The sequence below is a fragment of the Scomber japonicus genome, chromosome 13 (assembly GCF_027409825.1).
Source record: "Scomber japonicus isolate fScoJap1 chromosome 13, fScoJap1.pri, whole genome shotgun sequence".
Classification (NCBI taxonomy): Eukaryota; Metazoa; Chordata; class Actinopteri; order Scombriformes; family Scombridae; genus Scomber; species Scomber japonicus.
This window is the reverse complement of record NC_070590.1, coordinates 15,056,148-15,083,432: the sequence shown is the minus strand read 5'-3', so window position 1 is coordinate 15,083,432 and position 27,285 is coordinate 15,056,148. Positions and strand designations below refer to the sequence as shown.

Here is a 27,285-nt window from a genome sequence, read left to right as displayed (position 1 = left end):
CATCCTATTGGGATTCATTGTGATCCAGTTAGTTTAAGTGTGCAGAAATGTAAAGATTAAACATCTAACAGCCACTGAAAACACTAATCTGTGTGGTCCGAGGTTCCACCTGAGCTCTTGCATGTTTAGATATGCAGCTGCTACCAAAACCCACATTTACCTTTCAGATTGTACCAGAAGCCAAGTAATTTCCTTTGCAGCTATCCAGCACAATTATTAAACATTGAGGTGAAGAGAAGTGAAAAAGAGGAAAACAGAAGCTACATTCCACCAAACATCAGCTTGGACTATTCAATCAACCAACAGCGATCAAGTAAATGTGTCAAATTGAGAATGGATAAACCAGCAATGATGTAAAAGACTATATAAATACAGGCTCAGGCTTATCAACATTAAAAACAAGTTTCTCATATAAAACTTAAGTTATTGATATTTTGTTGCTTTTTGAATGACTTTTGTTGCAGGTGTTTGTACTACAGTGTCTATTTCAATTTGAATCCTTTAAATGAACCTTCATAGCCTTGTAATTGTTCTTGCACCAAGACAAGCACCTCAGATCAGATTTCACAGAGGCTCTTGGCAGATCTGCAGGTGGAAAAACATACACAAACTAATAAACATCTCCTTTAAGGCAAGAGGCATTGGTTTGTTTTGCTGAATGAATCCAATGTATGCACTCAATTTCTATTTTCTCACAGGTGCACAAGATCCCTCTCTCACACATACACACACATCCACACACAGACAGACACATATATACGGTGAGGGCTACATGGTGTGGTAAAGGGTACTAACAGTTTTTTTCTTAAGCCGCCTCAGAGGGTGAGTCCTTCCATATTGCTGCCTTGTTGTTATGAGTGTCAGCCCAGGCGATAGCAGAGAGTCTTGGTCAGAGTTAAGGAGTTCACATCTTTGTGGACTCTGATTTGATGGTGGAGAGACTTCTGATGAGGTTTCTCCAGCTTCGGAAAGCCTCTCCGCGCCGATGCTGACAACTTCAGGCTGCTGGTTGGCTGAGGAATGAGAGTTGTGGACCCGCTGCTTCTTGGAGTCATCATTAGCTGTATGGATGGGATGTTCTGCTGAGGACTGAGCTACAGATGAGCGGCTGAACTCCCACTCACTCAGGTCATTGGCTAGCAGCTCCAGACAGCCCAGCTTCGCCAGAGATGCAGATCGCTTCATCAGGGATGGAGTGGTCAGCCCTGCCTGGCGAATCCTGGCTTCCACCTCTCTGACCCTCTTCTGTAGGCTGCTACCTCGCTTCCGTGTTGCTCCAGCACTGAGGCCAAAAACCTGGTCCACACACCTAGGCTTGTGGGCTCCACCCACGCTGACCTGCTGCAGAAAGGCGCCCAGCTCGCACAAAGTCGCCCATGTCTCCCTCATAATAATGTCACCATGGGGAGGGGCCTCCTTGTCCGTGCACGACTCGAGTTCAGTCACGCCCTCCAAACACAGGAAGTTCACTGAGGCAAAGGGAGACTGGGCTGAGTGGTGGAAAGAAGAAGAGGTAGAGAGCGATTGAGTATCAGCAGGCTGGAATTTGTGTCCTTTTGTGCTTCTGTCATCATTTCCTTGTTCTCCCATCTCAACTACATCAGCACCCTCCCTCTTCATTGGACTAAACTTCCCATCATCCTCCTCTGCGCTATCCACTGACACCTGTGACATTGTTGCACCGGATGGACGCCACTGAGAACATGATGAGCTACTGGGGAGGGACGGCGGCGATGAAGAGGGTGATGGAGAGTCATGCTCCTGTTTCATTCTCTGCTCCAGCTGTCGTGTGACACGCCGCACAGAGCCCCTTGTCCAATCGCTGTAGAGACGAGTAGGAGCTGCCTCCTCGTCTTCTTTGTTTTTCGCTTCCTCTTTTACATTCTGAGCTTCCTTCTGTGAAAAAACACAACTGTCCTCTATTTCCTGATTTGACTTCCTCACTTCCTGGTCCTGGGGGTCCTCGTGACCCAGTTGGCTGAGAGGACCAAGAGGTGTTGCCTCTGTGTGCACTGCAACTGTGACCTGCACAGGGTTTTGCTGCAAAAGGTAAAAAGGAGAGAAACATAACAGTTTCAATGTCAAATAAAACCATTAAACAAACTTTATTCAAAACCATTTAAGTAGAACTGATTCAGATGTGAAGAAGCTCTGCAATGGAGTGTTCTACCTTTACACCACCAGGTGGCACCCTTCAACTCAGAAACCCAAAAGTTAAACTACTGGAACAAATGAATCACTGGAAACCATATATAACTGCTGTGGGTTTAACAAACTTCCAAGTATCCTACATTTATAAAATCCCAGAAATCATTTGATAATTGATGTAGTTACATTATATTAGGTGTATTACACAAGCATTACCCGACAAAAACAAAAATCAAAACTTCTCCACCCAGTTTCCAGTCACATATGCCCGAGAAGAGCATGACAAAGAATCATTTTGTTGTTTTCAATGGAAGTATGTGTGCAGTCATTCTGGAAAGTTTTACCAGATCCTTACCTTTCTTTTTTCCTCACTAGCGGAGATCTCTTGAGGCAGTGATTGCTGTTCCTTGCCACAACTCTTCAGCTGGGATGACTGCTGTACTGCAGCACTTTGAGTCTTACCATCTTCAGTCATTCCCTTGAACTTTTCCCTGGCACTGAAAAAGTTAATGTGATCCGTGCTGTGGCCGAACAACATTTCGTTGTCTTGTGGAATGGCACTGGGGTAGCTGATAAAATCACTAGTGATGGGAGGATGGGCTGCTGAGCCATCCAAAGACGAGCCACACATGTGTGGGTCACAGTCTGGTTTTCTGACAGGCACTGGTGCAGGCAGACCGTGGGGTTCAGCTTGTTGTGTGCTTGGTGTTTGTGTTGTTGTGGGCTCAGGCACTGACTCTGGCATCGATTTAATCACAGGCAGAGAACAGGACGACATCTGTGGTTTGATAACCTCATCTACACAGGCTGGAGTCGGAGACGGAGCTGGAGAGGGGGGTAGGTGGTGAAGGGATGGAGGCGGGTGAGGTTGGCCCAGCAAAACAGTTTGTGCAACAGTTACCATGTCTGTCTTTTGAGGCTCAGGCACCAAAGTGGCTGCCCTTGGCTGGGAAAGAGGAGGTGATGACGGCTGCACCTCAGAGTCACTTATGCCGTTGGAGAGCGGAGGAGATAATGGAGACACAGAGCCAGCTGTGGACTCAGGACAAGGGGGGCCCAGCTGGCTGATCGTGGCTACAGCAGAATAAGAAGGGGCCTCAAGGCTTTGAGCTTCAGTGTCACCTGACAGAGATGCCTTCCCCTGGAAGGATGAGGAGCTGAACTGATTGGAGTGGATGCCGGTATCAGGCTGGCTAGTGGAGTGTGTTGCTTTGCCAGTGCTGGACGAAGTCCCCAGTGATTCCAGCAGCTCTTTCACAGAGGGACCCATAGTGTTGCTGGCCTGGTTATGGGGATCGGAGCGGCCCAGGCTGTGTGGCTGGGCGTAGGATTTAGACAGTGGCTCATGATGCTCAGACAGGTCACTATCAGAGTGAGAACGCCACAGTTTGTTGTGCCTCTGCTTGCTGTACAAGTGTGTGACAAAGGGGGATAAACAAAAACCTATTATATTATATCACCGCTTTTATTTTTGTTCATACATATATACATAAAGATTCACATATATGCAGTTATTTAAAAGAATATTGATGAAAATACAAATGTTATGAAATCCACTGCACTAAACAATATCTTCATACTAACAATGAATAAAATGCATATGTGCAATATGAGAGAAGAGAATTACACCCAATCCTTTCACTCAGTTTTCCAGACATAGGTTCTAGTGAATTATTACCAAATTAAACAAAAAACATTTGCTGTATGGATACACATATTGTGCATATACAGGACATGAGTACATACTTATTATGTTTGATGGAGTTTTATAATTTAATTACATTAGCATTTAAGTGCACACAGAACATGCATGTAAGCATCATGGTACGTGAACCCATCCACATGACATATAATTGTTTTAAGTGTGTGGTTACCTGGCCAGCAGTATGCCCTGATACTCCTCCAGCTGTCTCATAAAAGAGGGGTTGGGTTTGGTCACAGTTCGACGTTCTTTAACATAATCAAAGGCTTTTTTCAGATCCCAGCCGTACTCCTTCATGGCATAGGCAATCACTGTGGCTGCAGAGCGGCTTATACCCATTTTACAGTGCACCAGACACTTGGATCCAGCTTTCCTGTTTTAGATATAATTCAAGCATGCACATCAGTATTCACATCACTGGGAACATTAAGACAGATAAATATGACTTTGTCAAGATTTTCAAAGGAACTAACTGCATTTCCTAAAAGAGCTCAGCAGAAAAGAGAAAAAAACTCACTTGGCTCTAGATATAAACTTATAGGTGTCATTCCAATAGGCAAGCAGGTCAGTGGCCTCCTCATCATAAACACGGATGTTGTGGTACTCAAACACACCGGGGAAGAAGTTATCGATCTCTCTTGTTACATTCAGGATGTACTGGACACTGAGTGAGAATGACACATGAGTAAGAAGAGAGATTAGAAAATGAGAGTCTATGTTTATTGCAGACTGAAGATTATTTTAACACATAATATTTACATTGTATTCTAAAAAAAGGATATATATTTTAATGACTTCTATACAGTTTTGACAGTGTAAATGGATTTTGTTGTTTTTGTTGCCCTTCTTACCCACTCTTCTGCAACTCGTCCAAATTGGATGCATTCCACTCAGATCCCTGTAGGAAACAAACGCAATCCTAGTTCAGAGGCTTCAACTGAGTGTTTCATAATGCTTAAATCCTGTGGCAAGACAAGACTAACATCCACTGGTACTCCAAACCAAATAAGAACAAAGTATCGTGAAATTTGGATAAATTTAGGATTACACAACCCCATCTCATATTTTGCCAGGTTCCCCAGTGTGGATTAAGTCTGATATCTATGGTCAATATTCAAACAAATCACTTAAAAGTAGAGATAAATTATTCATGAGACACTTAGTATCCTCTACTGTTCTTTTAATTAACTTGTGATCCAGCTAAGCAGTTCTTAATTTTATGGATTTCTCTTTGAGAAGCTTGCTGCCAAATGCAGCAGTGGTGATCTGGGTTCAACCTACCAAGAAGACATGATCAAAGATCTCAGTGGGGCTGTCCATCTGACCCAGAATGACAATCATCTCATTGTCGATAAACTCCTTGAACTCTCGCAGGTTGCATGTCATGTGCATTTCCAGCTCTGTGCGGATCTACAGAACACATCAGACACACAGATCAAATCTTGAAACAGCAACCTTAAATGTAGGCACATTACATTTAAATTCTGATATTAAAAAGCAACTGGAACATGCAAGATTTTATACAATTCTACTTTGGGAGGGAACCAATTTGTTGCATTTTTAAGGCCAGCATCTAACACGAACACTCACCTCTTTGCAGGTGACATTCTCGAGGTCTTTCTGCATCATGATCTCCCTCAAACTGGTTTTGATCTGACGCTCTGTCAGTTCTCTTTCTGTAGGTCTGCAGACACATCAGATATTGAAAGACAATGTATAAAATGAGCCAATTTCCTTATATGAAGTGTTACTCCTAACAAACTAACTACTTTACAGTGTGTATTACAATGAAGTATGGAATGGTAGTATTTCTATTGGAGGATTCATGTTATCAAGACAAAAAAAAAGAGGCTTTATAATTTTTGCTATGCAGTAGATGTAGTGGAATGTACAGTAATTCAACTCAAGATGGATAAAACAGAGGGAGAAAATAAAAGGGGGCACTTACACGTCAGAGAAGAGGACGGGTGAATCGGCACGGTGTGACTGCACGTCCTGCATGGCATTCCACTCGTTGATTCGTGTCTGGTCAGAGGAGACCCTACTCTGATAGTAGCTGACCCAAGTGAGGAACAAGCTGCCTGGGAAGTAGTTGTGACCACGAGCCACCTCACAAGCTTTATGGAGTGATTGGAGGGCTGACCTGTGAGTGAGTGAAGTGAAAATAAGATGAAGTCAAGAGAGTTATAGACTGACAAATAAATGGCAGGGATATGCTTTACATACTAAGATGAACACTTGTAGTCAATAAAATGGCATATATTATGCATAGCCATTCTACCAAGTCATGTGATTAATACAATGTGACTCACCACATAGCCTGCACAGAAACGGGCTTGAATACATGCACTCTGTTGTCAGTTGACACACTGAAACCCCTGGGAGCAAGAAGAGAGGGAGTACAGAGGAGAGAGGTAAAAAAAAAAAAAAGTTTAAATGCCATCATCAGCCATTTTTGCAGCCTGATGTTTGGTGTGTGTTGGCTCTGTAATTAAAGCATGATATGTTGGAAATTTTCATACCCATCCCCGTCCAGATGTATCAGCGTGTCGCTCCATAAGGGCAAAACCAGCCCCACTGAACATGAGCTGGGACAGAAAACAAGTCTCCATGTTACAACTTAATGCACCATATCAAAACAGGCAGGCACAGATATGCTCCTGGATGTGAGTCGCTCACCTGTCTACTGGACTGAAATCCATACCCAGCACCACGCTCTCCTCTGTGTCCTGACGACCGTTGGTTGAAACCACCACCATGTAGCGGGTGACCTGAGTGTGGGCGCTCTCCAAACGGACCGCCTGAAGCAGGAGAAATTTAGTCAGTGTCTCGACAGTTGATTGACAACCTTCAGATTATTGTGTATGTGTGTGTTATTGTGTGTTCCTACCAGTTTGATGTTGTCCTCTGGTCTGAGGAGAGTGAACATGGTTTGTAGATGCTGCTGGATGTCTCCTGGTAAGACGAAAAGTAGTAAAACAAAACATTGGATCAATATTAGGAACTGGAACAGCAAATTAAGTAAAATTAATGACACACTATTTACTAAAACCACCATTTGTTTTCACTACACTCATTATTACTACTAGTGCTCTGTGCTTAATTGAACATTTCAAGAGCATCTTTAAATTGTGACATGGTGGGTTGTTGCTTGATGCTGAACATGCTCAAGGACCTTTTACCTCACCTGCATGTTTGCTGCGCAGCTGTGAGAATCGAGAGGCAGAGGAAGAGGAGGAGCCATTTCCTCGAGGTAAGAAGAGAGCAGCTCCTTTAACTGTCAGGAAACTTTCACTGATGCTGGACAGACAGAGAGAGAGAAGATGCAATAAAATAAGGTGAGTAATAACACAATTCATCCTGAAAATTAATTAACTATTAAAATTGCAATGAAATTTGTTACAGACATCGTCTCTTATGGAGGTCCCCCATTCACCTAACCTGTACTTTTTTTAAATCACCAATTAGCAAGACAGTGAAAATGATAAACTTGCAAGCCTGCTAAACATCAGCAAGTTCAGCTTTGTCTTTATGAGCCTCATAGAGCTGTGAGCACAGCTGTAGACTCATCTGGTCTTGTTTACTGAAGGTTTCCCCAACCTACTGAACTAAAGTGTTAAAGAATTAAAGTGTACATTCAGCTCTCTGTGTATCTCCTCAACTGTATGAAAGAGTAGTTTTGTTTTGTTGATCTTTCTACAGCATGAAAACATCTGGTGAATACTGAATATGAGGGATTTGGTGTTCTACATTTTGAACATGTTTCAATAATAGTGATTTAATCTTGTGTTGTTTTCTCACAAAACACACAAGACATCCTGTACAAACATCTCATACAAAACAATAATGGACAGACACGACCTCAAGACACTTGACTGTGCAACAAACACCAGCTGGTTCCAATTACATGCTGGCTTAAATGAACTTAAGTGTTCATAAAATGACATGAGGCATGAAACACTAAGATATATTGAGTTATAGAGGACAAAAAGATAACTCTTTTTTTTGGTGCCATGCAACTAGAAGTCCACCCATTTACCAACCAATTATCTTCTCCACATGAACCTTGCCCTTGCCTGAGCAACTTACAGTTTTTTTTTATCTTTCTACTCAATAAGCAATCACAACTTAATTAGCTCAGGCTTAGACTTAAGTACTTTATGACGCATATTTGAAGAACTGGCATGAAATGGGTAGCTCAGACTAAGCTACTTGGCACTACTGTTGGCAGTACTGCTTGATGAACAATAGAACTATGTGACAGACTTGGATCCCTGATGCATTCCTTTGATTTTCACTCTTCTGTGACGTTTTCTGAATATTTTCAAGTTGTGGTAAATAAGGCAAATTATAGCTAGCAAGAATGTTCATTGTTGCACATGTAGACCCTTCTACTTGCCCTAGGAAATCACAGCTGTGTTTGTAGCTGCTGTGTATATCCACCCACGAGCTAATGCTAACACAGCTATGACCAGGCTACATGACAGCATCCGCAGAAAGCAGAACAAACACCCTTCATCGCAGCTGGTGATTTCAACTGCACCAATCTATAGATTGTGCTCCCCACATTTCATAAGAAAGTGAACATTAAAACGAGGAAGGGCAGAACACTAGACCAGGTCTACACCAGCATTCCTGGAGCCCACAAAGTCCAGTCCTCTCCCCACCTCAGACACACCATCTGGTGGCCTCTCATCTGCAGATCTAAGCCACAGCACAAGTCAGTGCAGTGCTGGACTGAACACTATCCTTACAGGACTGTTTTGAGGACACCATATGGGAGCTCTTTGAACCACCAGACATTGAGCTCCACACTTCCTCTGTACTGTCGTACATCAGCTTCTGCATGGACAAGGTAACAATAAGGAAACAGGACAACAGCAGACAGGCAGATGTCACACTGCCGACACCATCAGAGTATGACCAGCCCCCCACCCTCCAACAACATCAGGTACTGGGGTTGCATGGCATCGACATCAGCAAAGCACCAGGACCAGATGGAGTACCATGGAGGGTGCTGAAATCATGCGCTTATCAGCTTGCTGCAGTATTCAGTAACATCTTCAACCACTCGCTGCAGCAAGCCACAGTCCCCACCTGCCTGAAAACTGCCACCATAATCACTGTGCCAAAACCTCTGCCATCACAGGGTCGAATGACTCTGACGCCGGTGATCATGAAATGCATGGAGAGATTGGTGTTGCAGCATATTAAGACCCATATCCCTCCCAGCCTTGACCAAAATCAGTTCACCTACAGGTCCAAAAGATCCAAGGACCACACTGCACTCAGGCCTGAGCATCAACGGGGAGGAGGTGGAGTGTGTCACGGATTTCAAGTTCCTCGGCCTGCACATCTCGAAGGACGTGGACTGGACTGTGAACACCACCCACATCATCAAAAAAGCCCAGCAGCGTCTCTTCTTCCTGAGAACGCTGAGGAGGAGCAAACTCCCTCCACCTTTGATGAGGAACTTCTACCACTGCACAATAGAGAGTGTCCTTACTTTCGGATGCATGGTGTGGTACGCCAGCTGCACTGCAGCAGAAAGGAGGCGGCTGAATAAAGTCATCAAGACAGCTCAGTGTATTGTTGGCTCCCCACTCGCACGCCTAGTTGAGATTTACTCGAGACGTCTCCTCTGCCAAAAAGATACAGAATGATCCCACTCACCCAGGTCAATCTCTGTTCACCAGACCCCCGTCTGGCAATGCAAGCCTGTACAAACAGACTCAAACACAGCTTCTTCCCCATGGCGGTGAAGAGACTGCTGCAGGAACCATGAACATATTGCAATTTTACCTGCACTTTAACTTGTTCTTGTTTGATTTTATAGATATTTTTAGATACATTGTTATTTATTTTAATACATATTTATACTGATTGTATACAGTATATAGCTGCTACAAGGATTGCTGTCAAACGAAATTTCATTGTATCTTGTGTGCAATGACAATAAAGCTTCTTTATCTTTATGCTCAATAAAGAGTTTTGTGGCCCTGGGATTAAGTGGAGAGAAAGGGTCTCCTTGTGTTTTGTAAGAATGTAGATTCAACAAACAGTGATCCCTGACTTTCTATTTGCCCAAAATGCTGGGTGCAGATATAAATATAGGAAGAAGCTAGCTATAACGAAGGTGTAATAGAGACAGGAAGTCTCATTCTGACATCGTCTGTTGGGAGGAGATGGACAGAGGCAGAGGTGTGTGTATGTGTGTGTGTGGGGGTCATAATAAACCAGGAACTGTCAGCAGTAATTACAACAGTAACAATTAGGCAGTCTTCAGCTTCAGAATGGGGCTTAAAAGCATCCACTTACATTCCCAAGTGGGAAAATTGTAAAGACATTTGTGAAACCCACAGAATTGATGCTACAGTTAAACAGTCTTAACTCAGAGATGCTTTCCATCATGGTGAAATCAGAAGACTTAATTGTTTCTTACAAAGCAAACCTACATCTGAGGCATGTCTGCAAGAATAACCATCCCCCTAATTTAACTCTTTACTTTCAAGTGGAAAAGCCTCTACGCCCTCCCCAGGCCAACAGTGGGAACAGCTACAGGGAATGTGCACACTGACAACACTGGACAGAAGTTGTGAAGAGCAAATTTTGTATTTTTGAATTTCCCCTTTTTTAATCATAACATTATTGTCCTCAGACCTCCCCCATAAGTGACAGAGGATAGAGGCTAACAGCTGAGTTTGCATCCTCCCATTAATGCACACAGACACACACATTCCTTCACAAGAGAAAATTCTGCTTAAGTGTAAAGAAATTATCTCAATAAATTGCCAATAAATGCTTGCAGGTTTCATTCCTGTCATTTGTCCTCCGACAACGCTCAGCAGGAAATATTCATCACATCCTCTGCTTTAAAAACGGTCTGTATCAGGTTGGTACACTGTGTGCTTTTATGCTGAGCCCCCTCTAGGTGCATTTAAGGCTCAACGTTAAAACAAGAGCAGAGGGGAAGGAAACATCTTCCTGCAGTTACAGACTTTGCTTCTGCTGCTGTACTGTCACATCCTTCCCAGTTCCCATTAAGTCATCATGGAAAAACCACATGCCTTTGTCATACTAGTTTATTGTAACCATGTACTAAAGGGCAGGACCACTGAGAGTAATAATAGTGTCACTGCGGGATACAAGGGGATTGTCCAAGCAAGCCTCAAGATTAAAAATGTGTCAAACTATCCAGTGACAAGTAAAACCAGACTCCAGCAGCCTACATTACAGACATCACACCATCTCAACCTACAGTTAAATACCTCACAGAGAAAGCCTAGGACTCTGCTGTGAGCCCAGTGTATTCAGTAAACTTACAGGTGATATATTTCTCCCTGAGAGATCACTGAGTTCTCGGTGAAATAAGGTCTCATCGTCGCCGCGCAGCAGGCGCAGAAGCAGCCGGCTGATGAGCTCCGTGGCGCGGTCACAACACCGGGAGGCATCGCTGCTCCGGTGGCGGTGGCAGGGCACACAGAAGTGGACTGTAGTTATCGATATAGTCGCTCTGCAGTGTCAGAGCTGTTGTAAAAACGCAGCAGCTCAGTTGCGTTTTTGCCTTGTATCGCGGCTTTGGGATAAAATCAATCTACATCACACCAAACACGAGATTTCAAAGAAAAAACGCGATAATAGGATATTTATAGACAGCAGAGATGACCAGACAGGCAGTTCTTTGGTACACTTGCTGATGTAGAGCAGGTGCTACTGAACATCTGCTCTGTGGTAGTGTTTCATTCGTCTGCAGCAGGCTGCGGTAAATCCTGCCGCTGGAGGGGAGGAGACACATGGTCCAATCGGCGTGTATGAGAGGTAATTAATGCCCTACTGACTGCACAGCAACATGACTTTAAGAGCATAGGAAACAACATTAATAATAATTTAATAACAGTTGTAAATTATTTAAAAGTACAATAACACTTTTATAGATTTTTTTAGGGTTATATCCGTATCTTTCTAATATGTATTAACTCAGTGGTTTACAACAACCTCTAGATATTGCAGAAATGCATGTGGATTTCCTTCTACATACCATAGCACAGGAAGTGGCAGCTCAAACAGATTCCGATGGTATGCCCCTTTCAATACATACTGTATATGTGCAGCAGATGCTACAGCATTATAGCCTTACACTATATTTAAATTGTTCAAGCAGGCATGAAAAGCACAGAATATATGCACTAAAAAGAGACATGAGAACCACTGACGGAAGTGTATGTGGACTGTGGAGTGGTCCATTTTATTTATTTTTCGGAGTTGATTTTAATAGTATTTACATAATACACATTACATATGTAACCAAGGTAACCAGCTGGGATTTAACTGGGGTTGTTGCAATCACAATATAGGGTATACTTCTTAACTACTGGGACAGCAGGACAACCCCTTTTTAACCCCACTGATTTTTGTCAAGCTTTTTGCGTCACTCATATTACTCAAGACAGGCAAATACAAATAAATAGACATCACAGAGGACATTTTTGAACTTACTTTAAGTTGTGACAAAGTACAGCTTTAACTATTTTTGGCACTTGAAGAAACTGTGGTTGATCAACACTTAACTTCAGGACACCAGTTAAAAATGTTCCGTTTGACTTTCAGTTTTAATTCAGTCCAGTTTAATGAACAGTACACAACATGAAATAGTTTCATTGCCTCTACAGATATCAAGACATAGTCTCTATCTGTCAGCAGAGGGTCTACCAATTATAGGCTGGTGTCATTGTTGGCTCTATCGTCGAGCCCAGCTGTCAATTTTCTCTTCTCACGGTGACAAAATCATCAGAAACCTGGTAACTTACCTTCCATGACAACACTTTTCCTGCTTAAGCATTAATTACTCCCCATACCCAGAGGGGTATCCTCTGGGGAGCGCGGGTCACACACTGATCCCATTTCTGTTGTCTTAACCCTGCTGCTGGAGGAAAGGTGACGACGTTGCGTAACTAACACTAGGTCTGAAGTCTTTAGGGAAAAATCTCACCACAGTCAGCGACACTCGACACCTAATCTGCTTCCAGGAACAGCACAACAACAACGGAAAAAGGATTGAGAAATCAAAAAGGAGACATGAGGTGACTTGTGAACTGTGAGGAGAAACTTGACCTTAGACTTGCTTGTTGATCCCTCGTGGTTTAAATTTATAGGATAGATTACAAACTGAGAGTAAATGTGTGGCCACCACTTGACTGCCAGTTCATATCACAGGATCAATAACAACAACAACTGCAGCTCTGTTTTTACATAGCATGTGCTATGTGTTTATGTTTTTTTTAAAACATGTGTATTCTCTCCTTGACCCTCTTAATCTCACGACCAGTTGGTTTGCTTCAGTAGCAAGTTGAAGTGGTGAAGTGGATTTAATTCAGTTCAATTCACCAAATCACAACAGACGTTATCTCAGGGTGCTTTTCACATGAAGCTGGTGTAACTCAACATAATGATACAGCCTCTGTGATCTTTACAAGCAGAAAATGGTTTATTAGTCTACTGATACACTAAATAATATAAATATACTGTCAAGCAAAAAGTGTAAACATTACATGGAGCACAAGACATGCAGCAGAGGAACAAGAGTTTAGACATAAACTGTAAATGGTTAAAGTCGTTGCACTAATGACACTAAATTACTCCTCCCGATGCCTTGATCACCGACTGATAACAGCTGCTTCATGTGACAGTCACCCAATCAACACCACAGCTTCCTGTTCAGCACTCAAGTTTCTCACCGCAGTCTTATTTCATTTGTCAGGAGGATACTTTCTTTTTGTCTGACTGACTCTTCTCACTGACCCCTGAAAATCACTTCCATCGCTCTATCATCGTTCTTCAATTGGAGATTAGAATTATTTGTTACAGTTTGTTATGGTATTGTAGGTCTAGCTAAGAACTTGTCCGGTTTTTAGTCTGGATGGATCAGGTAGTCCTCGTGGTCATGGACTCATAACAACACACATGTTTATGTTTGTGCTTGTTGGACCCATCTCTCAAGTTCCAGCTCAACGTCTCTCATTTGACTGCTGAAATTCACACCATCCAATGACAACAAGCGAAGGCCGAGATGTGGATGACAGACACCGGACACTAGCCTGTTGCTCTTATGTCTCCATGTGTACAAACACACAGACAATCACCTTAGAGATCACAATATCTCATATATAATACAGTACAAACCAGGGCTAACTGGTATTTGCTGTTTATTTGAAGCACACACACACACACACACACACACATAATTGATTAGCATCTATCCTGTCAGCAGTTGATTGTATAGGCATTTGTATGCAACAGTAAGTCAATCTGATTATTTAAAGTCTAATCAATCTGCCAGGTATAGTAACGCACAACATATATAAGATTACAACAAGTGAGTGAAAAACATTGATTTGTAGTCTTAGAGACACACAAACAATAGTAACACTCATGTAATTCATTCAATGTCCTTCCCATTCAGACAATAATTCCTCATTTGTTTTCATCCAACTAAAAAACTGCAGATTGTAGAAGAACAGAAATACTTCTGTCTCCCTCTGATTTCCCTTCTGTAGGTCCTGCAGTGACGTTACTGCTTCAGCTGATGTCACTATTCTGCTGACGTCACCGGCTTCAATCATCAGCACTGCAGTGGGCCCTGCTTGCGCAGACGGACACGCACCATCATTACAGCCTTATTCTACTCTGACTCAACTGTTGCTACCTGTGTCTGGGGTCAGTTCGGCTGTAGCTGCCCGACTTCTGCATGACGGGCAGTCCTGCTGTCGTCAGCAGTGATGCTAAGGACCGACAACCTACTTCAAAAGTCTTCCAGAGCATTAATTCAGAGGACGGGCATCATTTTATTGAGTTCCTGTTCCCTGTCTGTACACTACACTGCAGTTTGGACTTCAAGGCAGTGCATGGAATAGTAATGAGAGAACCAGACAACACTAAGGAAACTGCTTACAATGACCTTGGCCCAAACTAGCCACCATAACTGGTAAAAGACTCATTTTGCTCCACCAGTTCATGACCTCTCATGCTTTTGCTGTGTCTCACCAGCAGACAGTATAAATAGCTAGTTAATTACTTGTAGCCCACTGTGTGATATACATGTATAAAATCAGTAATTGTGGCAATTATTATGGCAGATTACTGCTCAACAAGATACATGTGACCGTTTTATTAGACAAAATACAAAGTAATAAGTAGTGCTCTCGTGATGCTCCCTTATTATATATGTAATGCATGAATGTTGATTTTTGCAATATGACTACAAACTAAACTAGAAACAACACTTGATCAAAATTACTGGTACATTATCTATCATTCCAGGCAATACAACATATCTACATTACTTGTTTATGTGTCTTTTGAGCCAAAGATAAATAAATCATACTTTCTACCCCTCTTCTTGAAGACGTATATGACGAGAAATAAACATACATATTTATCTGATTATTTAACTTTTCATGTTCTGATTTAATTGAGTGTGCTTCTTGTAAAAAAAAAAAAAAAAAAATCTATTTTCTCACTTCATCTGTTGCAAAATGTTCTTCCTTTTAACAGGATTGTTTAGACTGTTGACATTATGTGAAATGCTTTAATCATACATTCTCCTTGATTATCAGAGTCTTATCAACTCGGCCTGTGCCAGATATTGAAAGATACTCAAAAACACACAGTTAAAGGAGTTTGGGTCTCCAGCATTGTTAAGTATAAACAGAATTTATGTAACTGGACAATTACATTTAGCCAAATGTGTATATCTGTATGAAAGGGAGCGTGAATCAGAACGTTAGATACAAGATACAAGAGATAAAATGACTAATAGAGTGTAAACAAAACAACAAGGTAAAATAAAAAGGGCTTCAAAACAAGAGACTGAAAATATTATCAGTTAACAAAATACATTAAATCAAAATGACCTATCTCTGTGTTCACACACACAGCCTCAGCATGTGAATATAGATTTCACTCCCAGCTGCACAAATACAGACGGCCCTCTCAGTCGGATGGCACAGAGCTCCAATGACCAGACAGACACAGACACACTCTGACTTTGGGAGTGGCTAACAATCTGCCCCTGGATAAGCACTGCAGCTCCCCTGACCCACATACTCAGCACTGACTCACACAGACCCTGCTGCCCTCTGTTGGACAGCCAGTGAAGGACAGCTAATTATCTCATACATGAGAGGATTTCAGGACTTCATCCGTTATTAAAGGGACAAATAAAGCAAAGAGGAAGTAAGAGTATTACAGCAGCTAAGATTCAATGGTATCATGCAGCTCAAATACAAACTGACACAGCAGGGAGTGGAAGATAAGGGGAGTTTCTGATAACTGGTGGACAAAAAAGTTGCGTATGTGGTTGAGTGACACAGGATGAACCAGATTCTCAACTCTAGCTCAACACTTGAGGCGACAATAGCACAGGAACTCACACTCTACAGTACAGGAAGGAAGTCCCGCAGGGTCAGAAACATATAGCCTAATGATTAATCATCAAGTGCTACTTCAGGTAAAGACTATTTTCTTCCCTGTCCACCAAGCTAACTTCATTAGTCAGGGGCAGCAACAGAACAAGACCGTCTAATTCGGCATCTCACTCACTGACACTTCAGTAAATGCTTCTGTTGAAGGAGAGTTTCTTAACCAGTCTCTTAAAACTACCACCAGTAAAATATATATAACTGTGATCCAGACTTCTTTTTCATACTTGTGAGAACACAAGATGAAGTTTGTTTTTAACGCTGCAGACAGAAAGGGGGATGATGGAGCTTTGAGACAGAGCGAGTCAATATCTTACCTCCTTGGCTGAGAGCGGCGATCATCCTCCCCACTACCGGACTCCTGAGGAGATAAAATGAGAAAATGACAAATTATAATGTGGAAGTACAGTACAACACTCGATTATGAGTAACTGAGCTGCACAGTAGAGACACAACCTAACATTGAAATCAATATAATTATTGCGTATATGTTAATAATTTTTATGTTTACGTATTACAATAATTGATCATATGCAAGTTTAAATATTTCATAACTTGAGAGATTTGAATTACTTTAGATCAACTAACTATGTAGCACTGTATTTACAGCACACATCTTTCATCAAAAATAAAGCTGCAATAATTAATCAATTAATCAATTAATTGCCAACTATTAAATTAATGGTTGTAAGACTGTTTTTTAAAGAATAAAAGTCAAGATTCTCTGATTCCAGCTTCACATGTGATGATATTTTCTAGTTTCTTTAGTCTTCTATGATGAAAAACTGAATATCTTTGGGTTGTGGACTGTTGAGGACAAAACAAGGCATTTAAAAAGAAGTCACCAGTGATCTGCATGTTTCACCATTTAATAATAACAATAATAATAATAATAATAATAATAATAATAATAATAATAACTTTTATTTATATAGCACCTTTTAAAAACAGAGTTTACAAAGTGCTTTGACAGACAAGGCAAGCAAAAGCATTACAATAAAAAACAAGACACACAACACAGAGAGCGGTAACAAGACTGATATTGACGAGATGAAGGTAGAGGACAATGGAATACAGTTGGAGATAATGAGAATATAAAAATATATAAAAATAAATGAGAAAAAAAATAAGATTAAATAAAAGACAGTAGCAATAAACAAAAACAAACAAACAAGCAAATGACATCACATAAAAGCTAGTCTGTAGAAATGAGTTTTGAGAAGTGATTTAAAAGGAGGTACTGAATCTGCGAGCCTTATTTCCTCGGGCAGGTTGTGCCAAAGCTGAGGGGCTCTGATGGCAAAAGCAGGATCTAAGGATGCGGGCTGGCTCATACGGAGTCAACAGATCGGTTATGTAGCTTGGAGAACCAGGCGTGTTTTAAAAAAGTGATTAGTTAAATTTTAATATCAATTCTAAAATAAACAGTGAGCCAATTAAGAGAAGCGAGGATTGGGGTAAGAAGCCTAGCTGCTGCGTTCTGAACTAGTTGGAGGCGAGAGAGACATTTTTGAGGTAACCCCGAAAGGAGAGAGTTGCAGTTATCTAAACGGGAAAAACTGAAAGCTTGAATCATTTTTTACAGGTCGGAGTGGGTGAGCATCGGCTTGAGTTGGGAGATTCTTAATTACTTAAATAGGTTCTTAATTGTAGATAACAGGACTGGACAATTTTTGTGATATGAGGAATGAAACTTAATTCTGAGTCAAACAGGACTCCAAGATTTCTGGCAGTGGGCTTAATGTTCGCGGACAGGGGACCAAGAGTGATGGGATTTTTTGTATTTGGGGGATTGAACAGTATTATTTCTGTTTTTGAGTTGTTAAGCTGAAGGAAATTTTGTGCCATCCAACAGTTCATGGAGACAGTCTACAGCAGCAGCTAGGCTTCTTGGGTCACCAGATCTCAGGGGAAGGTATATCTGTGTGTCATCTGCGTAGCAATGGAAGGAAACGTTGTGTCACTGGATGATTTGGCCAAGTGGGAACATATAGATAGAGAATACAATTGGACCTAAAATATCTAAAATCTCAAATCAGATTTCAGTTAAAAACGGCAAAGATATGGATTTAAAATGACTAAAATAACAGTGAATGTCTACTGGTATGTAAAACCTGGGCTGGGGGGGGGGGGAGTGATTTGTTTCCGTATGTCTACGACTTTTTTGCTGAAAAATTTTAAAAAGCTCTGACAGGTTTCTTGTGAGGCATCGATAAAATGACAGGGGGAGGGGTCGATGACAGAGTCTAAAGTTTGGGGGTTGGAATGATTTGCTAAAATCAGATTAGAAAATGATTTTCCCCCTCTTTAACTGCTCTTTCATAAAATACATGTAGACCTGTCTTTTTCCTTTTATGGTCAGACACACAAATATCCTTAGTCTAAATTTTTTCGGGGCTGAGACCACAGTGTAAAATCAAATCTAAAATGTGACCCTTGGAATGTGTTGGTTCTTGAACTGCCTGGGTAAGGTTAAAAGACTCTAAAATGTCCATAAAATCACTTCCAAAAGTCTGAGGGGGGCAGCAAACATGGATGTTAAAATCACCTAAAATGAGAATTTTGTCATACTTGGACATAAAATGAGATAAAAGCTCAGCAAATTCTTGGTTAAAAATGCAGTTTTATTTGGGAGGTCTGTAAATTATTCAAATTACCACTGGACCCTTAAAATGAACAATAAAACCAAGGTGTTCAAATGAGGTAAATTTACTATGTAAAATGGGAGTGCATTTAAAATCACTTCTGTAAATGACCGCAACCCCCCGTCTCCTACCCAAAAATTGGGGTTGATGTAAGGGTGTATAGTCAGGGGGGGTTGCTTCACTAAGTGAAGTGCAGTCTCCCTCAGATACCAAAGTTTATGTTATGATAAAGAAGAACATTTATGGACCAAACAACATATTGATTAATCAGGAAAATAATCGACAGATTTATGATGAAAATAATTTTCCTGCGGCCACAGTTAAAAGACAGACAGACCAGCTGTTGTCTTCTTTTTTTAACTGTACTTTTAACTAAATAATGCTTGGATTATTATAGTGAAGCCCATCTTCAAATAAGGGAGGTAATAAATAAAAACAGTGAAATGTTTTGGCAACATTAAATGTTCTATCCTGATTTTGTTTTTAAAAAGGAGAGATTATTCCTATATTCACACACAAACATACAAGCATAAACACTATCTAAAGTGTTCAGTGTTGAATGAGCAGAGCAGCAGCTCAGAGAGACAGGAGGGAGAGCAGAGTTCAGCCTCAACTCAATTTGTGCACTCTCCAGGAAAATGACCTCAGTCTGTTGTTAAGGTGTGGCCGGTCACAGAATAACATATTCTCACACCAAAACAAGCAGAGAGACAAGAGAGACAAGAGGAGGAAAATCCAAGTCACATCTCATCAGCAAAGTGTGGAAAACGAAGCCTAGAAGATTCAGAGGGATTAGCAGCCGACAAACACCTGGCAATTACCCTGTAATGCCTGTTGGCACTTATCTTGTTTACAGTGTATGCAGGCTTAACTACATTACAAAACCATTAACAGCTTCATAAAAGGAAGAAGTGGATTACAGATTGATGATGGGCCACAATGAGCACAGACAAAAACATGAAATCAATGTGTCAATTCAGACTGATTGAGGATGAAAAATCATATCAGTATCTTTGCTTATCTGTGACACCACAACAAGGACTGAGACAGTTAATGCAAATTGTGCACACTGTATTAAATTTGTAGTGAGCTGGCATGTTTTGGCCTAGATATTATTGAAGCAAAGTCAAGAAGAATTTGAATGCCAGAATTTACCGTCGGGTCTTGTGACTGTGTTGCAGATCTAGTTCAATATTAACATCTGTGATGTGCTCAGCCTCTCGCAGCCTCAGTATTCAAAGCAGGTCTCCAATTGCGGGCTCGTGCAATTGATATTTATAATAGATCATGTGGATTGTTGAACACCTTGTGTAAAAGTATCTGGAGAAAATTTAAAAAAAGAAAAATCCAATACCTTACTTTGTGCTACATACCTGAGTCTATAATTACAACCAGCCTGAGAAATTATGTATTTGCCAAGTCTTCTTTGGGTAGACAATAACTGAATGAGTGAGGGGACACAACTCTGAAAAAAGTCTATTAATTAATTTGTGCTGTAAACTACTGTGACACAGTTATTCTTAGTTCACCAAATTAGACAAACTTATTATTCCATGTCAATGTGTCCTCACATCGTGATATACACACAACCCTTGTTTAGATGAGAAAACACACAGATGTTTTGCATATATGAAAATCTGAGAAGATTTTCCCAAAACGTATGGAAATGTGCAGTCTGAACAAGGATGCATCACTGCAGAGACGTCTGTACTGCAATGGGAGTCACAAGTTACAGCCGAGAATATCTGGGGTCACCGAGTTAAAACTAAGACCAAATGAATGTGTACAAGTGCGTGCAGTACATGTTTGTTTTCCCTACAAAACATCCTCATAACAAGGCACAGACAATGAGGCCGGACAGGTTCAAGTAAAAATGGTGCTAGCAGGCATATCATGAGAAACTTTGCACAAGACTCCACATTCACACACACACACACACACACACACACACACACACATTCACACAAACGTCACATGACGACAGGAAACCAGACATGTGTCTGTGCAATGCGTTATCACTGTGTGTATGCGGGTTCAAACTTGAAAGCATATTTCCACAAGAAAACGGTTTGCATCTTAGTCCGCCCTGCCTGCCTCACCTTGCTAAATCACACTCTGCTTATCTTCTTCCTCTAGCTTTGCAGGTCATACCACAGTCACCATGAAAGACTCTCAGTTTCACTATTGCATCTCTTACATAAATTACCAATAATAGGACAGAAATAGTCGTTATACACCAAGTTACTTTTGCCTTGACCCTTGCACTCCTTTCTACTTATTGCTGAATGTTGACAATCTAAAAATTCTTGTTACATACACTCGTCACTCTGGACAGACAGTCAGAACAAATGTATGTGTACACAGAGAGTTATCATTATGCTGACTCACAGAACCTGTTTTGCTAAGAAAAAACACAAAAGGTGTGAAAGGCAGGGTCCCTTTCAAGACCACAACCTCCACAGACAGTTTGAGACAGGCATTCTTGGTAAAAATAACCTGACTGCAGTTTGTGATTAGTGACATTGTTGTTGGTGTTGGAAAGTAAATTATTCTCACACACACACAACTTCTGATCTTCAACTGGGTCCAACTATCAAGGAAACAAATATGAAACTGCCTTTACACTGGTGCATTTTGATCTTTATGCGTCGGGCATTATGCCGGTATAAGCTTTGCCATCTATCGAAGATTTTGCTATTAGTTTATTTGGAGCCACAATTCAATGAGCTTTATGGCAATACTGAACTTTTATATCATTTTTGGAACATTTTGATAAAGCAACTTGATTTATCAGGTACTGAATTCACTTGTTAAACAAAACAGATGCTAAACACTGGTTATAGGATCCATCAGTAGTATTTGTCACAACATACTAAGTTGTTAAATTTAAAATTATACATATAAAAAGTACTTATTATTCCAGCTTCTTAAATGTGAATATTTTCTGGTTTCTTTAAATTTCTTAACAAAAAATTATTATCTTTGGGTTGTGGGCTGTTTTGGGCAAAAGAAGATATTTGAGGACTTCATCTTTGGCTTTGGAAAATAGTGATTGAAATGTTTCTGACATTTCAGGGACTGCACAACTAATTGATTAATTGAAATTGAGAAAATAAATCGACAGATTAATGGATAATGAAAATAATCGTTAGTTGCAGCCCTAATATAAACAGTTATGAGGATTTTATCTATGTCGCCCACTGCTATACCTTTCATTTACATTGTTTGGGTGATTTATTATTTCTTAAACAGAAGTTAGAGTAATATCTAATCAACCAACACTGGGAAGACAAGCATAATGTTTAAAATCACAACTCTGATGAAGAAGAGTAACACAAGTACACAGCGATACAGTTATGTGAAACAGACAAGAGCAGAAATGTAATGGGAAACAGAGAGTGTGTGCGAGCATATTACTTCCTCACTCGCTCCCTCGCTCCCTGATTGTTTGTCTGATGGGGTTTTCTGCTTCTGTAGAAAACAAGGCAAGCAGAGTGACGAACAACAGGAAAACCACCTGCTCCACTGCTGCTTTGCATGGGCACACACTCTCCTGCCTTCACTACAAACACACACACACACACACACACAGAGGGAGAAAAAGACAGGAAGAGGGGTGCAGACAGGTACAGAAACATACAGACAGACAAGGAACGACATACAGTCTGGGGAGGTGACAGACAACTATAATAGGCATGCAGAGAGGAAGACAGGAAGACACACAATAAGACAGCAGACAACAACACTGCAAGAGTAAAATACCGTTCATGCGTGTCACAAGGCGCTTATTGAGAGCGGAAGTGCGTTACATATTTCTTAGTGGTTTAGATAGCTACAGGACAACCCAGCAACTAAAAAACATTAGATAGATAAGATTATAATCTGCAGCCACACAGAGGACAGGGAAAGCCCTCAATATTCACCACACAGCCGATGAAAGACGGGAGTTTCTCTATCTTTGAAGAGTGTATTGTAGCTAGCTAACTCCCAGTTGAACCTTTGAATTGGCGGAAATGTGCATAGAGACCATGTCAACAGAGGATAACAATTGGTGAATTTGACAAAAGTCGCTCTTAAGCTAACGACAGTGTATTATCTTTTCATACAGTAGCATCAGAAACCTTTTTCCCCCAACTTAACAACGAGTAAGCACTCGTATACTGTAAATGACAATGATGAGCTGCTATATTTCACGCATGCGCACGAGTACAAAGGCAAGGCACTTTATGACAGTCAGCAGCCGAGAAGAAAAAAAAGACAGCGGAAATTAAGCTCCACGTCGCCGTTCATAGCAAAAAAGATTCAGGTTTGTTATCGGTGTTGACGGTGGTGGTGGAGGAAGGTTCAATAAAGGCGGCTCTTACCGAAACGCAGGGGCTGGAGCTGGTGCTGGGGGTCGGTGAACGTTGCACGGTAACCAGCGCCATTCAGCGACCGGGGAACGGACACCTGAGGGGAAGCGACAGCGGGGAGACGAGCATAATTGTTTGGAGGGGCAGGAACCCCAACCGAGCTTGGGTTGTTGGTCTTCTCTCGTTTTCCTCTCTCCTTCTCTCTGGTCGTAGACTATTTGACTACTCCCCGGCTGTTTCCTCTGTCAGCGCCACCTGCGCATGCGCAACTGGCCCTGGTTTGTCAATTCTGATTAACTGTGTGTGTGCCGGACGTAAACAAAACTGTGATGAGTGTCAGTCACTCAGTAAGCCTACTACCTGCTACTGATAGTACTAAGCTGTGTTGGGGAGTAACTAGTTACATGAAACGGTGTTACTTAATTTAATTACAAAATAGATGTAATCCGTGACAGTGTAAATTAATTTACTTATGAAAATGTTGATGATTACAAAGGGGTCCAACTAAGGCCCAATTAAGATTTTGCTCAGGAGGGTTTTTTCCTATTTTTGATAAGTAACATGTTACTTAATACATATATTGCTGTTAATAATAGTCTGAAATCAATATTATTTTATATTTTGTAAATAAATCATGATCTTGGTGTCACAGTACCAGTTTAGCCCATGCCAGACTTTTAGCTTTTCTCTACATGAACTTGTTAATACATTTTCAAATTAGCAATAAATCTTGCTTCATAAGAAAGGATCTCCCTTATAAATCATGTCAGTATCCATGAAAAACACCTGAACTTCGATTTTGGTGGGCTTAATAGGTACACTTACCCCAACAGTTGAAAACATTTGTTAGGAAATTAGAAAAGTAATCATGTAATAAATTACATAACTTTGATTAAGTAATTGAAAGTTACATTACTTATTGCATTTTATATAGGGTAACTAGTAATCTGTAACCTATGACATTTCCAAAGTAACCTTCCCAACCCTGGTGCTGAATATCAACAGATGAGTAAATGACGACGTTCATCATGAAGCAAACAGCATGCAACAATTAAATTCAGAAAATATATGTTTTAAGTCAAGTCATATTTATTTATAGAGCACGTTTAATAACAACAAAAGTGAACCAACATGTTTTAAAGAAAAAAGTGAAAAATACAGTTGAATTAAAGTAAAACAAAATAAATATGTGAAAATTGTAAAAGACAAGATTAACTAAATAAAAATGCCACAAAAAATGAAGTGATTCTGCAAAGGTGGGTCTTTAGCTGTGATTTAGAAGTGTTGATAGATGAGGAAGATCTAGCAGTCTGAGAACAGCTGACTGTTCCTATAATCTGAGAGCAGCGATGGAAAAAGCTTGGTCACTATTGATATTGACTGAGAACAGAGAGAAGTAACTGATCAGAGGATCAGATGGGTCTGGATGAAGAAAATGGACAGAGGAGATCAGAGCATTAGAGGCCAGGACAGGGGTGATGATGTCGCTCTTTCTTGTGCCAGTTATAAAGAAGTACTGCAGTATCGTACTTCCTTAAAATTGGGGGACTTGTGAGACACATTTTAAAAAGAATAGTCAAAACAGCACCGGTCAAAATACCCCCTCTCTCAAAACACTGGATCAGACATTTAGATGCAACTGATTCAAACTGTATTTCCCCTTTTTTTTGTAAAATGTGAAAATCAAATCAATGTTTTCAGACTTTGAAGAGTGGTACTCCCTATGAGTAAACTAAACATGAGGTGTAAAATCAGCTCTTTAAATAATGTCAAGATTCTTCATTATTCCTGAACTATTTTCCTATTTGCATAATTTACACATATTTTCCAACTAGTATAAATCATCCTAAACATTTAATGCATACTGTACTCATTCTGGGAATGTGACCACATCAATCTCAAGTTTTGAGACAATTCCCAAATGTAATAAAACAAACAAAAAAAGAATATCTTAGTTAAAACAGATATCTTTAGATTTTTAGTTTTTACGAGATAAATCTCAAGTCACGTACTAAGTCATTTGAATACATTTTCGTAAAAAAAAAATGAATTAAATTCAGACTGAAGTTTGAGTTACATTATTCAAATTTGCATTGCATCCACAAAAGGATATATACAACTTTTTTTCACATATGTCGTGCTCCCCAAGACCTGTGAACAGTATGTGTAATATCATTGGAGTTCACTTTTAAAGCTGCTTTTCAGGAAAAGAGAGGCCCTCCTACCTATTGTTTACCAGCCAGGAGTCTTATGATCTTTTGTGTACATATATGAACTTCACTGAAGTGGGTACAGCATTGACCAAATGCCAGGTAATATTTAATGACTCCTTGTGTGTGGCCTGCCTGTCTAAACCTGTACTGCTACACTGTTATCAGTGAAGGATAGCAGCAACCATCCACTCGAGTTTTAAGTGTGCGTCATCAATACACGTAACACAGGGCAGATAGTAGTGCGTGCAGGTATGTACAGATACATAGTACCAGCACTACCACTATCATCACAGCCTGTACAACCTGGTTTCTCTTCCCTTTCCTCTTACTTGTAAACAATAGTGACCTAATACACAGACCATACTGCCAAAATTCACAGATGTGGGTGGCATTTCAGAGGTCTGGATTCAAAGCAAGGCAAGTACATTTGTAAAGCACATTTCAACAACAAGGCAATTCAAAGTGCTTTACATAAAACATAAAGGGCATCAACACCAAATGTAAAAGAAACATATGAACAAATGAACAAATTCAGGATAAACAAAGCACAATAATCTAAAACATTCTCTGTATTGATTCACTGTTAGTAGTGTTTTATTGCAACATCTTTACACAAAGATAGGAGGAATGTGTCCCAGTTATTGAAACCAGAAAGAGAATAGTGCCAGATTGTGTTTGGTTAGTCTCCTATAATTGTTGGTCATCACTTCACTTTACCACCTACTATGTGTACCCATCACTTCAAAACCATCCTGTCAATCTACCCATTTATCCACACATCCATCCACATAGTTCATTTTATTACTACTCCATCCATTCATCAGGCAGCTTTCGTCGTTCTGTTTGTACCAGAGGGATTAGCACTGCAGCCAGAGAGGAGATGAGATGGAGATTATGACAGAGATAATGGTGTTTGGATTTAGGGTCACAAACAGGAGGCATCGGGAATTCAAAGCTGCAGCTTTAATCACAGGTGAGCCATGTGCTCTCTGATCTGATTTAAGAGAATGTCTTGCCACTGGTTTTAGTGCACAGAGCAGCTGATAGCATTGAAAATAACAAATGTCATGAGCAAGTAAAATGAAATGAGAGCAGTTTTTTTCTCCTACAGTAGTAGCCACAGGCTGACATTCATGGTTTCCTCTCTAGCCCAAAATAGCAGGCTTACTTGTATCTTTCATTACAGTTCACCACTTAAAGAAGTCCTTTATGTCACTGACTTCCCTCAAAGTGTTGAGCCCCTGTCTGCTCATTGTAATCAATCTCAAAAATATTTGTTTTAAATTTCATTTCACTTGACTTATTTTCGAGAATGAAAAACAGCGAAGCAATGTAAAACATTACCAGCTGTGGGCCTGACTCAGTTTACTGTTTTCCAGCAGTTTTAATGCTGTGCCACAATAAGGACAAAAGCAACAGAATAGTATGAAAATAAGACAAAGCAGCAACTAAAATTTAACAAGTTAGACATTTAATATTCTTCATATACTGTATATGGGCAAAAACATGCCTGGAGTTAATTCTTAATGAAATAGTATGGCATTAGGCAAAAATAAAAAACAAAAACAAAAAAACGGCAAGAAACAATAAACACATTTTAAATGTATATAAACAAGTTACACTGAATTTATAGGGAGAAATAAAATTGATTATTGAGACCATCAGTCAATCATACCCTCTTTAGCACTTTTGTACATAAGGTGTGTTCCTAATGTCATTCTTATAATATTGGCACTTTGAAATCTGGTA

General features: G+C 40.4%; 1 protein-coding gene across 1 annotated transcript; it reads right to left on the bottom strand.

The window, feature by feature from the left end:
• Positions 1-476: 476 nt before the first annotated feature.
• On the bottom strand, positions 477-23,552 carry ssh2b (slingshot protein phosphatase 2b). The gene is made up of 15 exons (XM_053332293.1): positions 23,336-23,552; positions 16,644-16,687; positions 7,038-7,150; positions 6,741-6,805; positions 6,530-6,651; positions 6,373-6,438; positions 6,163-6,228; positions 5,799-5,993; positions 5,441-5,534; positions 5,132-5,260; positions 4,702-4,748; positions 4,368-4,514; positions 4,023-4,223; positions 2,504-3,554; positions 477-2,040 (listed from the first exon to the last, which is right to left on the bottom strand). The coding sequence occupies exons 1-15, from the start codon at positions 23,396-23,398 to the stop codon at positions 769-771; spliced, it is 3,675 nt and encodes a 1,224-aa protein (XP_053188268.1). The 5' UTR covers positions 23,399-23,552; the 3' UTR covers positions 477-768.
• Positions 23,553-27,285: the final 3,733 nt, after the last annotated feature.